This window comes from Glossina fuscipes, unplaced genomic scaffold, assembly GCF_014805625.2.
Source record: "Glossina fuscipes isolate IAEA_lab_2018 unplaced genomic scaffold, Yale_Gfus_2 109, whole genome shotgun sequence".
Lineage (NCBI taxonomy): Eukaryota > Metazoa > Arthropoda > Insecta > Diptera > Glossinidae > Glossina > Glossina fuscipes.
Window position 1 is genome coordinate 1,372,610 of NW_023998452.1, and position 16,670 is coordinate 1,389,279.

General features: G+C 34.3%; 1 protein-coding gene across 4 annotated transcripts in view; it reads right to left on the reverse strand.

Annotated features, from left to right (window-relative positions):
• Positions 1–16,670, reverse strand: part of LOC119638709 — a 31,179-nt gene that overhangs the window by 1,506 nt on the left and 13,003 nt on the right. For all 4 annotated transcript variants that reach the window (XM_038035654.1, XM_038035656.1, XM_038035653.1 and 1 more), the window contains 7 exons: positions 9,062–9,168; positions 2,616–2,725; positions 2,473–2,551; positions 2,302–2,399; positions 2,039–2,236; positions 1,803–1,945; positions 1,591–1,736 (listed from right to left, as the gene is read on the reverse strand). In XM_038035654.1, coding sequence (XP_037891582.1) covers positions 1,591–1,736; positions 1,803–1,945; positions 2,039–2,236; positions 2,302–2,399; positions 2,473–2,551; positions 2,616–2,725; positions 9,062–9,168 — 881 coding nt within the window. The remainder of the gene's footprint in view (positions 1–1,590; positions 1,737–1,802; positions 1,946–2,038; positions 2,237–2,301; positions 2,400–2,472; positions 2,552–2,615; positions 2,726–9,061; positions 9,169–16,670) is intronic.

Sequence of the window (16,670 nt, forward strand, 5' to 3'; positions counted from 1 at the left end):
TTCCGCATTGTGTAGGCTATGCGTACTATCATTATGTGTTAACTTTGACAGACTATTGGTTGAACACTATTTAATTTGGGACTTGGGCTTAATTTGGGATTTAGGCTTGGGCTTTAAACTATTTACACAGATTGCACATGATATGTTTGGTATAATTCGGCATAGAGCTTAAGAATGGTTGAATTATTTAATCTCAGCTCAAGAGAAACGCATTCGCAGTTAATGAACGTAGCACCTTGAAATGGTTTCTGGTGGTGTCTCTCTTAATAGGGGTAAGGTATACGATGCTTTTGATAATACGTTGACGATAAAGGAGACGACGATTTACTGCGAGCTAAACAATGGTTAAATATTTAAACCGCGATCTAGACCATTTAGGCTGGTAGGCTTAAGGTTATTTCTCCTATCAATGATCATGACATTATAAAACAATTTAACTGTTGGTTGGGCTACAATGGCACACTATGAGAGCTCTTGATCCGTGTGAGAATAGCTAGACCACTTAATCAGAGAAACATGTAGAACTTTACATGTTACGTTACAGTTTGACTTTTGTCAACAGCCTTGAAGAAAAATCTCGTACAATACTAGCAAGATTTTTATACCATGTACCTACTTAGTAAACATACATACGCGGTATTTAGTGAGTTACATATATAATTTTTAAGTCCAATATTCTAATAATTGATTAAACACGAAATTCACTCTTTAGTAATTAAGTAATATTTATATATTGGCAAGCAACTGATATATTGGCTTGGCAGCGAAGTAATTTCGGCTTCTCTCTTATTAACCATTTATCGCCAGAGACATATTAAATTTTATACATATCATGCTTTTAAAAAAAGTATTCAGCCTTTTTTTCATCAGGTAAAATTAGTAAAAAAAATAAACGACCTTGAGTAAACTTTGCGTTACGTGCAACAATTTGCAAAATTGCAGTGAAAAAGCATTAAAAATAAATGTAATCCAACTGGCCACCAATCACGCTCCCCAGCTAATGGCCGTTGAATCCTCCCCTACAGCTGGAGTAATTTGCAATCAAAAAAGGCAAGATTAAGTACTTAAAGTACAACATATGCAATTGAATTGTTGGACGGATTCACATTATTACTAACTAAGGGAATGCAGTTAGTATTAACCTGATGGGAAAACATAAAAGTGTATAAAAAAAATTTAAAGGTTTAGTCATCACATTCGTACAGTCAGGCGTATGAACGTCGCCGGGATATCAAGCAGAATTACTTTGCGAGACCTCCGATGCATTACAACTTAAATAATGAAATTAATATGCTCCGTAACGGTAAACATAGAAATACGTGTTGGGCAATAGGTTTAAAAAAAAAAAAAACATGCGGTCTAACAATTTTTACGTTTAGATATAAAACAAAGAGGTGAACATTACAGAAAAGACAAAACCAAAAGTTCTCATACATATATATATATATATATATATGTATATAGATGCGTGTTTCGGCGTGTATACGTGTATGCGCGTATGCGTGTATGCGTGTGTATGTGTGTGTGTGTGTGTGTGTTTGTATATGTAATTTTTATATAATAACTAAGTTATCTTAATATCTGTCAGACCTATTTGAGTGTATAGTCGAGCCACCGCTGGTATATCCTTTATGGGCATCGCGACCATGCAGAGAATAACGGGAACCATATTGACTGCCGTGCCAACTTCTGTAAGGGTCATATTCCTCCACAACCGAAGGGTCCTTTTCAATAATCTGCACAACAATTTTTTTAAATAAATAAATGCTTTGAACGTGTATGTGTTCACGTTTAGTTCATACCTCAGTATTGGCGCAACTACAGCTCATAGCCGTGCATAAGAATATGTTCATTAATAACATTATAAGGAACAATACACCCAAGGTAATAGTTAACCATAATAGCCAAGCCGGTCGTACACCATCCTCACAGTTGCCAGAAATTACTGAAGACGAATGCATTCAATTTGTTTTTTTTTTTTTTTTTTTAGATTATTTATAATTTTTATTATTATTATTTATTTTTTTTGTTTACTTACGTGGAGCTTTTTCCGGATCAACTACGAATACCGTAGTCCCCGCAATGCTAGAACCTTCTTCATTTGGACCGACTTTCCGTCCGCCGGAGCCTTTGGTAAAACCACCCGCACCAGCTAAAGCAATTTGACTGCAATCTTCGTCGTCTATACAACGACCATTACACTGTATTACATCACATTGCAAATGCACTTCGGACTCTGGAGGAAATACAGCTTTTTTAGAAACTAATTTAACAACAAAATATATCTTGAAGATTACTTACCGTCAGGGAATCGAAACATAGAAAATAATAATGCTTCAGCATAGTTCCCCTCGGAAGCGGGAATAAAACGTGTAATTATGTTAGGATCGGTCGGACATCTTTTGGGACAAGCAATAACAAAATAATAAGCTTTTGAATCAACAATTATTTACAAAAGCTTTTCTTTCTTACCCTCTTTCATCGATGAGAGGTATACTCAAATTTTTCCTATCAAAAGCAAAACAATTGCCAACACGTATACCATGCGTTCCTGTTAAAGAAGAAAATAATATAAATGTTATTTAATAGCTCTCTTCCAGCGATAAAATGTATACCGTTTGGTTTAGTAAACTCAGCACGAATTCTGTACTCACGTCCCTGTACTGTTTCTCGAACACGTCTTTCATCCTCCAAGAATTTTAATATGACATGAGCATTGTCATCCCTGTCAAGCACATAGAAAACAAAAGTATGCATTAAGTTATGCTTAGTTTTACTTTATATATTAATACCGTGCATATCAATTGAAAACGCCCAGCCCTAAAAAAAAAAAAAACAATAACCAAAGAAAACAGTATTCACTTCACGAGATATCATCTCTTTCATTAAATTCCTAATTCGTCGCATTTGACTAAAGTGGTCAAAGGGTATATTTTTTCTTTTTCATAAATTTAACGAAGAATGCATAGATTCTTTGCGAGAACGGTTGACGTCCATATCTAACGGAGAAGGCACTTAGATTAAATATTTAAAAATACATATCTAGTATCATTTGTTCGTGGCAGCCACCGCTAAAAAATACCATGTAATGCCATGATATGGTTCATACTGGCAAAATATGTGAAAGACTTAGGCAGGCAAACAACCGATTTCTTAGTTTTCAAGAGCATTGGCGTAGCTTACCTAAGATTTGGATAACATAAGCCTCTTGGATATTTACTTATTTGGATACCTGCTCACCTAGATATGCTTTTATACGGTTGCAGAATATATTCAACTTCCAGATCAATATCCGTTAGCCTTTGAACTACTTAAAACTACGTTTAATCCTGTTCGTGTACGGTAGCACAGTTTTAACCAAAAATTCGTAAACATTTTCGCTCGTACTGATGTAAAAGTGGTTATCGATGTCATACTTATAGATGAGACGAGAAGAAAGCAAGCAAAAACCTAGCTAGAGACAAATAACAGCTCACTGTTCGTTGATTAGAGCATTGCATCTACGTAGGTGCTTGTGGCTGCTGCTTAGAGAGAAGCTACGTAGGTCTTGGGGGGAATCTCAGATGTTTACCTAAATAGACATAAGTACATTTCCCATCTTTTAGATTGACATTCGCTGCAAGTTGAAATACTTTGGCATATTTGAAAATGCATCCAATTCTGTGCCTGATAATCAGGTTTCAGGAAAAACTTGTTTAAAAATTATTCTTTGGTTAGAGTATTGCAATAGCCCAGGGGCGTCCCCGTTCATGGGGTCTAGAAAGCTGCTATGCTTGGAGTAAATCTTGGACACCCGTTCGCTTGTAAAAAAATTTTATAAACCATTTCTATTACGAGTCAAGATATACTGCAATATTTGAAATAGAATTTAATTTTATGTGCTCGCGGCAGCCCTTAGTTAGAAAAAACGGTGCAACGGAAGACACAATGTTCGCTCTTATAAAGTAAGCAAAAATATAGCAATGCAGGCAAAGAACTCCCTACGCTTTGCCGATCAGAGTATTTTATCCTCCTAGGCAATGTCTTCTAAATGCGGTGAATGCTTTATGTAATGAATACCGCTTTGCAATTGGAAATTTTTTAAGCCGTCGTATAGAGCATATCTGAAACATGTAGTGCAATTTGTTGTCTCGCGCACGTTATCTTCACTATAAATTTATTGCTCTCCAAATTTAATTCACACAATTCTTAACCTAGGTTAAGTTGGATTATATTGTATAAAATGTATGGAGAGGTCGACTTTGGCAAAGACTCTTCACAAATTTGATGGAATTTTTACAGCTTATTTCTTAATCTGATATGACAATGAAATAAAAGAATTGAATTACTTTCTATCGTCTGCTAACAGTTATTATGTTTTAGTGTAAAGATGATTCGAACTTTAGGATGTTAAGATTCATATCTAATAGGTTGGAGGGAAAGTTCTGTCGTATTTTCAATAGGCAAGTATTTCCTCTAGTAAATAAAAAAAACAATTGGCTTTTGTTTTTTTAGCTGCTATATAAGATAAAAGAAGTTTTTCTTTACCGTTCACTATTTACTTGTGATATTTAAAGTGAAAAACATGTCAGTAGATGAAGTGTAGTTACGACACTATATTTTGTATGGATTTCAAAAGGAAGCAACGCATCGGCTGTATGTAAAAATTTATGTCCGATAGTTGGAAAACATGTTGTTAATGTTTGTAGCTGTCAAAATTGGTTTAGCCAATTTCGTTCCGGGGATCTGAGCCTCCAAGAAAGTGATCGATGTGGACGACCATCCAAGATCGGTAACGAAGTTTTCCGATCAATGTTGGAAAATAATCCACATTTAACAAGTCGAAAATTTGCAGAAAAGTTAGGTTATAACAAATTTAAAATACGACAGAACTTTGCCTCCAACCTATTATATAACAAGTCAATCTATTTAGGACAGACCAAGCTTGATTATATATCAGGATCAATATTTTTTAAACTATTTTATATAACAAGCACAACTTCCCTTTCTCTCCGCCTCTCTTAGCTGACTACAGCAGGTAGACCAACTTCTAAATAAAACTAAAAAAAAAAAAAAAAAACAAACCAACAAAATAAATTTTAATGTTTCTGTTATAAGACTGAACAACTGTTAGTTGGACTCGTTTCGAATCAGGGTAACGAATTTGTGTAAATGTATTAACAATTACAATTGTTGCTGCAATAGTTATGCACATATATGTTTATATATAAATATGCAATTAATGAAGCAGACATGAATATTTATGTCAATACATAAAAACTAACATACAATAGAAGGAGAAGGAGTGCGATTGCATACAATGCAACGGCAGCGTTAACCTTAATTTATGTTTACGGGCGTACATGCACATATAACATATTGACATAAACATATTGGACTTGGTAATATTCACTACTTCACTACTGATGGACGAAGTAAAGCAGTTTTATTATCTCGTTGGTAAGGCTTAGAACTTCACTTAAGATGATATACGATACGTACATAAATTATAAATTTGTCATTCGTATGACTTTCTAAACTTTAATCATCTTTAATCTCCCCGTTCACTCTTTTCGGCAATTTTATAATTGGAAATTGCGAGTAAGGTGCCATAAGAGGTCAAATTCCATTCCCAAATAACTTAAAAGCAGCGCACATGATCTTACGTGATAATGTCACCTTGTGATTATTTTTATCAATTTGCTTTGAGGCAATTAAAAACGTTATAGACGGGAGAAAGTTGTCATAAAATACCCTACACACTCTTGGACCAATTTATTTTTGTGTTAAAAAAAAAAAACAAAAATTCTTGTTTATAAATAGATGTTCATATATATGGGATATGGCCCAAAGACAGTCGAAATTTGCAACACTTAATTTCTATAACGCATTACTATCATAAGTCATCTCTCAATATAAAATGTTACAAGACTAGACTTTGTTACAAATAAAGATTAATTTTTTATAGGAAAGGGAAAGGGACCAAAGATTGCCATCTGATAGAAGCGCAATAGTTTTCACAAAACAATTGCAGATCACCCTTACTGCGCCGCTACATATAGAAGTTAAAACATAAAAAAAAAAAAAATAAGTCAAAGGGTATGATAAAGGTAAACCATTTCAAGCGAAATAACATTGAACGGACCTTAAAATTCTTTCGTCAAATGCCCTGAGTAATGATTCTTAACTTATAAGCAAGATGAAAACAACTGTACGTTCAGTCTTGCTGCGGTCGTCATGCTGATTTTTAAATTGTGCCACATGGTTGAATTTCTCATTTTCATCCATTCATTATTGTATCAATTACTGTATACATAGCCACTGTGATCTTAGGAGCTATTGTCAAAGAACGCATCCACTGACATTCATGGCAGCAGAAGTACTGCACTGATCAATACGTTCTGAGTCAAAATATTCTTTAGATAAACACAGTTTCCTTCAAGAATGATATCTAGTCAGCCTCACGTCGCGTTAACATTCCAATAATTTTTCTAGAACGATATATCAAGACATTCAAAGTACGCTTCAGTTTTCGCAATGATTTCATCATTTTATAAAAAATATTTTTTGCCCTTTGTGGCGAGAGATACTATTCCCTAAAGGATATATTCGGATAATTCGGTTGGTGGGGCACGTCAATTCATGTAATTTTGCTATTATGGACATCGAGTTATGACACGGTGCGTTGTCTCCATACAATGGTTTCTCTTCGTCATTTACGGTAATTTTTTTGACAATTTCCTCGTCTTCGAATCTGAAACGCCCGCAATTCGCGGCGTTTTGTTCTTCAAAGTTGTCGATAAATAGAATATCATGCGCATCCCACGATTTGGGGACCGTAATCTTGGCGCTTCTATTCAGCGGATTGCCGGATCGATTCCAGAAAGTGGCGGTGGGCGCATGTTTTATCCATCGTCACAAAATCCTTTTTTTTCATTGCCTTTAAATAGCCACGAATGGTGCTTCGAAACACTAATGTGTTGATGAGCTTGTTTCATTTCGAGTAAATGCAATACTTAATTGAAGAGCAGCTTTCTTATGGTGCCAAAACAATGTGTGCCGCTGCCTTCTGATAACTTTAAGATATCGGTTACTATATGATTTGATAACTTTAAGATATCACGTAATTTTTGGAATACTTGTAGAATATTGTGAAGTAATCATCTTATTTTGGGTCCATTTGGGTCCGTATATTCCGTGTTCTTACGACGTGGTTTTTAATCAAGAAGAAAAAGCCAATTCAGAGTTTCAAATAGCTTTTTTTTCTATCGGAATGCAATGCTTAATCCGCACAAGAAATTTGAATTTTTCGGTTCTTACTAAGACCCGTCTTACGCAACACATATGATCGAAACGACATTAGAATTCAACTAGGGTTGTTTGAGGTTCGGCTTCCTTATTAAATATTGTAAGTTTTTTTACCAAAAGACGGAATCTATGTATCAATCCCGGTATTTATTGACCGATATGTTACGCATCTTCGTTGCTGATAAATTTTTATTCACATTTAGACTACAAGCGGGATTAGTATGTTTACGCGGCTATCCGTTTAGTTCGTTAGTTGTTAGCTCTCATGAAATCCCTCACTGAGTGTAATGTGAAGAGATAATTAAATACCACGCTTACAACGTAATTAATTATATATTACATACTTTCTTCCTGCTCCCTGCTCTATCTATGCACCTTTCTAACTATCACTATAATTGCACACACAGAGAGTATCGCCTATACGACTACTTATTAAAAAAAAAAAGAAGCACTTTATTTAATTAACATGCCAAATATGTACGCACATACCTTTGAACATATTCATATATAATTGTATCATCGAAGCAAGCTTATATTTATGCCAATCACTGCGAAAAATTACGGTGCACTAAATTTGGCTTTTCGTTTGCAACAGTTTGTCCGTTTGACCTCGTGTCCGTCTGTTGTTAACATTCCCCTGGTCATAAAAGTGAATTTATTGACTTCTAAGTTGGCAGATATATTGGAAGTTCATGCATGCAGGTTGCTGTTCAAACTAGGCCAAATCGTTCGAAGGACACGCCCACAGCACCACGTAAACTGAGAGCATCTTGGTTTTTCAATCGCTTTTTTTCCCATTACTCATAAACTAGATCTACTAACTAAACAGATCAATCTGCAAACGTTTGGACAAATATCCTATCGACGATGCTCTACTCTAATCGGCCATGCCTACTCAATTTAATAGTGTGTTACAGCTTCATTTTTTTTTTTTGCACTATCTGACCGTAACGCGCGGAAAAAAGCTTTAAAAACCCTGTAAGTTATATATACTCTTGGCTAGTCATCAACTTGGAATGCACCAAGGCATGTCCGTCCTTTCATCTGTCCGTCTGCGCAAATGCGTGGTATCTCCCGTTCGTAAAAAGAAGAATATCGCCTAAAAACTTGCACGAGTATTTGAGAAGAACCCAACCTTTTCGAAGAACACGCCTACAACACGTCCTATATAAGAAAGATTGTGAACACCTTTGCTTTTTGTGGTTTTTGATTGTTACTCAGGAAAAACAACACATACACAACATAAACGTCCACTTTTAGTTCTTAGCCATGCCCACCGAATATTATAGAAACAAAAAACTTAGCTCTGGTCGTTTTTTTTTTTTTTTTTAGGATCATGATGATGGATATAAAATATTCGGTCACGACCGAATATAATTTTCTTACTTGTTTTTTTTTTTCATATTACGATTTAACAGAGCGTAAAGTTCCCAACTAAAAGCATTTTTGCTGTTATTACATTTTTTATATGATTATTTAATAATTTCATTTTTAATTACTAGCAAGACTAATAATGATGTGTATGTTTGTATGTAAGAATAATCATCATCAAATCGTATTATTGATTCATTCAGCAATTTTGCGCAGGTAGTGTGAAGAGAGATAATTCATACAAATTCTCATGTACAACTTTTGAAAAACATTATTACTATTAAGGAATTTTGTTTCACTATCGATTTAGTTTTTTTGAAAGTTAACCCAAAGCCAAAAGATTTTGGCTTGTAGTGAAGGGAAATTTTGTTGGAAAAAGAAAAAAAATGTTGATTACTCTTACCGACCAAAACCAGATTTCCCGCAGGTGATTACATAAAATTTATCATCAGCCAATTCCAGCGTTTTGTGCACTCGTACGGCTAACTGAATGGATCGTTCCTCGGAGCGCTGTTTCAAATAGAACAAAAATAACAAAAAAGCAAAAAAATAATAATAAATTCACAAAAGCAAAATGAAAAAGGATGCTTTGTAATGTTTGGAGGAAAAGCATTGAGAGACTTTTGTTATTAAAACGGTGTTTAACGTCATATGTCGAGCAACACTCATTAAGTTGTAGGCGAGGTTCTGCCAGCGGATCTTCGCCATTGAGCCATGGATCACACATACGGCAATAATACGCGGAAAATTCGTTACCAAAGCTGGATTTCACGCCCTGTGTGGTGTATTTGCTGGGATTCGAAAAAAAGCGCATCATGAGATTCCAGAATCGGGTCAAACGATCTACTATTGTATAGCATTTACCCAGATTGTAATAAGCGATTGTAACGCCACGCAAAACACCACCAAGAACTTGTCTGCGAAGCTTTGATACATCCAGCGGACGTGCAGTCGATATTTTGCGCACTCTGGCTTGGTTCGATATCTGGAGAACACTCTTGATAGTCTAAAGCTAGTTTCAACAGAGTTATCTGAAACTCTGTTGGTCAAGTTCTTGATGCATAAATCGTGAATGGAAGCTTCTCGAAAAACGGGAAAAGGCCATGGATGATAATTACCGTTACGTAATCAATTCAATCAAATCAATTTTGAATATATAGAAAGAGTGATAGAAGAAATCTCGCAATACTTTTTCCCCAAACTGATAAACATAAGTAAATGAATATTTTTTAATTTTAAAAATGATGCAGTTATCGACGAAGAGCTTGTATGTTAATTACTAGCTTAGGCGGTAGCTCTGGCAAGGTTTTTCTCTGGTTGTCAACTTTTCTAAACTTTAAATTTTTACTTATACACGTCCCTTGCGAGCTACATTTCAAGTGTTTGATATCTTGTTCGTTTGGTAACACGCGATCGCTTCCACACTCCTACATACATATATTTATGCAAGCCAAACCTAAAATAAAGCAAGCATTCAAGTCAATGAACGGTATGCCGTTATGTTTGGAAAAAGTGAAAACTTTTACACTGTACGCTTATGTAGATATGTACCAGATACTTATGTAGTTTCATTTTTTTTGGATGAGCGGAGATAACGTTTCATTTCCTATATGATCAAAAAAAAAAAAAAAAATGCATGAAATGCTTGCTGTCATCCATCCTGATCACGTATGCTAGTAATAGCATACTTTAGGAAATAAAGTTAAAAATAAAAATGTCAAGCGAAGAAATAACACTAAGAAAATTCCACAGAGGCATACATTACGATTTTGCGATGTACATATTTGCATACATGTCACACATATTTACATACTTTGTAGCTTAAATTCGTGGAGATGACAGGTTGCTAATGGATGAGCATGCGTTGGAAGAACGAAACGAATCTATGAATTCTAATCTGCAAGGCTACGCGTTTCCGATTATCTCTTAGATTTATGCATAAATTCGTAGCTGAGCTTAAGTGGATTTCAAAGCTTAAGTATTTATAAATCTATTTTTTATGTATAAACTTTAAATGCAAAACCGATTCGATTCGAATTCTTTACTACTTATGCGTTAGCCTGAGGCAAAGTCTCGAACCAATGGCAATTGATTGGCGATTGATGAATAATGTCGTCGTAAAAATCTTAGGGAATGCTTAGGGAATACTTTAGCCTGCAGCGAAAAACTGTTAACCTTCCTAACCACTCTGCCTTGAAGAAATCGTAAATTTTGTTTGTCTTAGTAGCCAGACGAAAACATCCGCATTTAACACTTGTGGAAATAAATTAAGAGTCCGTAGTAGTTGAATATGTTGATTGGTGAAAAAGGTGCGGGGATCACACCCGGTCTCCTAATAATAGGTAGAACGCTTAGTTTCAAAGTCAAAATGTCTCTCAAAACGTCTTCCAACATTGACTACTCTTTAAAGGGATGAAATACGATTTAATTGCGAAATGGATTTATCATATGCGTGAAAATGGATTTAGTCAAGTCAATTATTTTTATTTAATTTTATATATAATATTAATAATAATTATTTGGAAAATGGGATCCGCGTCACCCTGGACGCAATGGAATTTTAATGAGATTTCGGATACCACAACTTATTTTAAAATATATTGACTGGTAATTTTCGAATGGGATTGAAATTTTTACTGCCCGCGAAAGTGCGAGTACATGCGAAGTGAATTTCGAAAACGAACCCGAAATCTGTAGCGAAAATATGATAAATTTTAATGTAAGACCGCATCAAAAGAGTTGTGAACGCTAATTAATTCATTTTGAGGTTATGCGTGACCCCTATGGTTATTACAAATGTTCTGCGCAATTAATTAAAGCCGCAATTTGACTTGCACTGGTAGCAAATATCTCGCAAACTGCTCTCGATGCACAACTTTGTACGGAGCTTTGTTATCCCTTTGTAGAGCTTCTATATATTTTACATGTTGTGAATTTTTTGACAAATATAAAAAAGCGAAGCCCATCGTAAGTGCCCGAATTTTGCCCTCTTGAAAATAAAGAATTAATGAATAATGTCGGCATAAATTACACATCTCTCTACTAATTGAGAATGCCTGACGTGATGGCTCGATTAACTCGACAGAACCAAAAGAAAAGAAAAGTGATGAAATTGTTTATTTACATATTTTTATAGCGCGTTTTTAACGACATTAGAAAACAATTCTCATATTTAGTTAAGTGTTTTGCTAGAAAGCGTTTTAAGTAAATTTCCTCTGAAATAAATTCTTTATTAGTCAGCGGCTAAAAAAATGTCGTTACTTAGTGTTCCTCAATATTTATTGTTAGCGAAATTTGTTTCAAGTACACGCAATTATAAGTCACACAGTTTGAAATTTGACTTTGACTAGGTGTGGCGGCTTTTAATTAACATATAGCCGTCGAGAGACATGTATTTGCGTAAACTACATCTCACGCAAATTTCTTAAGCATTTATGCATAGGCTAATGCACATAGGAATCAAAATATATTTATTACCAATTTAGGTAATTTTCCTTGTATTTTTTATATTTTTAAATAATCCACAACACAACAACGCCTGACACAGTTTCTTCTGTGGTGGCGCACTGAACTCGTGACTTCAAATAACGAGCCGAAACTATCGCTACGAAGTCCCTCAGGATGATAAGAAGGGACCAGCAAGGTTATCTCACATCAACCCAATGCTCGGGAGGGTCACCAATTATAGAACTTTATTACCGATTGGCAAATTTACAATTCGATTATGAATTAATTTAGTCTGGTCTATCCGTCCGTCAGTTTCTATATTTTAGAAATTCAGAAGAAACGAACTCGCTGTAGAAAGTCGAAGTTTGGGAAAGCATTACTATTCGGGACACCAATTATAAAAATAGGAAAGGAAGGAAGTATACTGATCGCAGGAAAATAAGGAGCAGGATTTGCTTAAAAAGACAACTAGAGCAGATAACAATTTAAAGTCTTTCCTTACTATTCACTAAGGCCTTATAAAAATCGATATTAAAAATTTCTGAGCGGTTATATTATTTGCTTATAATGGTTAAATTTAAAATTAAATGATTTTTTATTCCTGAATCGTATCGAAAATTTGTCTTAGAAAGTGTATGGGGTTCTCTTAGTTATTATTCGTTTGGCGTTATATTAGGATTTTGCTTTTTTAAAATCTTTTTAAGGTGACTACATAAATATCAAAATGTATTTATTGTTCGTATATATATATATTTGAAGATAATTCAAAAGACTTAGAAAACGAACTCGTAGTTGTTTTTTCTTTTTTTTTTTTTTGTGTTAAGCGTCGCTATGTGATTTATTCACAAGGTCATTAGCTCAACTCTTTAAGCTGTTATCTGTTTGTATATGGGTTTGCATGCATTTGCGCTTGTGTTAGTGTTTTAATCTTTGTTATTTCACGTATGAAATGTGTACAAACTGTAGCAACTCTCTACATCATATGCTTGGCAAAATGGCATATAATACTAGTAAACCATAAATAACTAACGAAACCAAGCCTAACATGAAGTTGTTTATGTTTTTCGCCAAACTTTGTTTACGAATTCGAATCAAGTCAATTAAATAAAAATATGTGAAATTTGAAGAAACCGAAGGCATATTGAAGAAAACTAAAATTTAGCTACATTTTACATATATTTATATATATATGTTTGTGTGTATATATCATAATATCTATAGTTAGATCCAAAAATTGATTAAAGCAACTTAACATCGAAGGCTCGCATCATTTTTTGAGTTTATTAAGAATATTAATTAAGAAAGAGCTATGAGGATTTCAACGGAGTTACTTTGTTTACTGAATCTCTGTGTGGATGGAGCTACTTTTAAAATGAACGATCAAAGTTGAACGAAGTAATCTTGGATGAAGTGTGAATAGGAGTTTCATAATACTGTTGCGTAACGCATGTTGATATCCAACAAAGCTACGTCTTTAGCTCTTACTGGTTAGTTGTTTTTTGGGTTGAATGAAAAGTATTGGGTTTACGGAGCTGAACGTTTCTTAGCGATAGTTAAGTACATATTCGAGAAAAGCAGCCTAAATTTATCACCACTTCTGACCAATCTGTCAGAAATTGAAGATATTACAAATGGCCAGGACGGACATTGATTCGCAAAATTCATTTAGTCTTGAAAGATTGCTCGGAAGAAATATCTCTGACATCATTTCTGTTTTTCACACGTCAAAAATTTGCAAAGTCGGTGCCTTCGTCCCCGCCCCTAATTTCGCGTAAAATTCATTTATAGATGCGAGAGAGGAAGTGGTTAGTCATTTTAGTGAGTATTCTTATGCAGTGTTTCAGTCAACAGTCTGCGGTGAATGATTGCTCAGCCAGGGTAAAATATCATTGACGTTCGCGAATTTTTAGTTTTCAGATTTTTTTTTCAAAAATTGGAAAAATTTTAAATTTCATAAATTTCAAAAATTGGAAAAGTTTAACACAAATTAAAAACTTTTGGCTAAGAGAAGCATTTTACCAACAACATATTGATATTAAAGTTAAAAATTCTCAAATTCTTTTTTTAATCAGTGCTGTGCTGTTCTGGGTACTGTTCTCCTATTGAATGCCGACTTTAGTTGCTAGTAATTATCGAAGAAATTGTATTTTTTCTGAGGAACTCGTTTCTTCACAATTTTAACGGGAATGCGGGTGCTGCGTAGCTATCGCAAAATCACGTTATGTTAATAGTAATAATTTAAAGTAATAATAATATAAGAAAAGTTATATTCGCCTTAAAGCAAACACAAAAGTAAAGTCGGCTTTATGGGGAAATGCGTGTCTATGAACAAATTCAAATCCATTCAAGCTTACTCCTCTAGTCTCCCTCTATGGATAGTGTAAAAATAAATCTCTGCTTGTTTTTTTATTTTTTTTTTTATTATTACTTTATTACTTTGTTTTATGTTACAAAGCGAATCATAAAGGCAATGCGCACCTAATTTTCTAGTAGTAATTACCGAAAGTGTCTGTATGCGCATATGTTGGCGGCAGCTATTTTATTTTAGATTTCTCCGTTTTCTCTCTCCATCGCTCTTTCTCTCTGATTGACATGTACGCAACGCTTTGTGCTTGACGGTACTGTGAGGGGAAAATGACAAATTTTCTATATACGCCTATTACGTTGCTCGCGAAAAATACCAAATAACCTAACAACGCCATAAGCTTTTATGAACGCTTTTCTGTTCTTAATAAATAACATCATCAACACCTATAACACGTTCCAAGCTGTGGTGCGAATATGCGAGGACGTTAGACAAAATAAATTACGTTGGATATCCTATAAGCTGCATTTTTTGTATATGTATTTTTGTAACCTATGTATATATGGCAGTATGTATGTGTATGCATACCAGAGGATGATAATACTTTGATTTACTTTCAGATATCTTTGAAGTCGTACTTTGCAAGAATGCTTTACGTATATGCCTGCAAGAGTCGATCCATCAAATACCCGGACATGAAGCATCATCAGCATATTAAATGACAGCCAAAGGCTACGATAAAAACTTTGCACATTGCACGCAGACATTTTTTTAAGGTAAGTAAATGAACCATTTTTACTTTTTTTTCTTTTTTTTTTTTTTTTTTATTTTTTTTTTTTTAAATAAGTAAATTCATTATCTCACGACTCGTAAGAGAATTTTTGTTTAATTGCTTGCTTAAGCAATCACCGACCTTGCGAATTAAGAACGTTTTAAACTGCAAAATAAATATAAAACTAAGCACGTGCACACAAACTAGCGCTAAAAAAATGAACAAAATTATATGCATTCGAAGGCGAGTCTCAAACACCTTCTCTGCTTTGTTAGTTCGCAGCTTAATGTTAGTCTACTAACCCTCTCGGACTACTTTAAGCAAATCTTTGCGGTACATTTTGTGACTAAAATCGGATACAGGCTCATAAGATCGGTAAGGAGAATGTTTATGATGAGGTTTTTTGCTTTTTTTAAGGCTTTGCTCTTTTTTCTTTCATAATAGCCAGAACAGTGAAAAATGTCTACTATAGGTACAGACACCTATAATCGTTCGAAAGGGAAAGACCAAGTAGTATTTGAAAGTTCGTGTTGAAGTTTAATTCGGGGATTTGTATGAAGAATATATGCCCCTTTTCCAAGCTTTCCTTTTTAATATGTTTGAGATAGAGGAATCCAAAAACTAAACGGACGAACAGAGAAAGCTGGATCGGGTCTCACTTTGTTCTTTGCTTTTTTGAATTTTCGATATTTAATATACGTTCAAGCATCGCCAGTTGTGTACAAAAGGAGACAAAATTATATTCGTTCAGAAGGGAATTTTGGATTTTTTCCGTCGCTCGCAGATACGTAAAAATTAGAGAAATTTCTATTATTCCCAAGAATGTCAGTAGCACTAATGAGATTACTTAACCACGAAATATATGAAACAAGCAAGAGTTAAATGAATTAAACTTTCTTACTCAGTGATCATATTGTGTGTGCTTTTATTGGAATATATGACTTCATTAGTTTACCTAATGTGTTTTTTCGAAATATTGCATTCCAGTTGATGTGTAGAAAGGAGTTGTGTGTAGCTTTCATCAAGAACAACAAGACTACACTTATGGGTTTGTGACTTTAAGTTCAAAAATTCTGCAGAAGGCTGTAGATATCCTTAGATATTATATTTTGCTTTGTAATAAGTTAGTGCAGTAGATATATAGGTCAATTGTATTTCTGGAATACGCCAGATATGGTATACGTTTTTATTAAAACCTGTCAATTTGACGACTATATTTTGTGGATCGTCATAGTCGCAAACATATATGTAAGAAACTGAAAGTTGCCACAAACATTTCCTGTTCATATTGTGCTTCATATTTTTGTGTATAAGTTTCCATCCCATCAATATATTTTTGATTTGAACTGATGCTCAAATGTTCGCCAAAACCGCCTGCATGTTCGATACAAAGATGGCATACCGATGGCATGAGTAGTTCGTGCACAATTAATGATTAAATAAATATGTTGCAAATTTACGTTCGTTAAGTTCTTTTTGATGCTATCA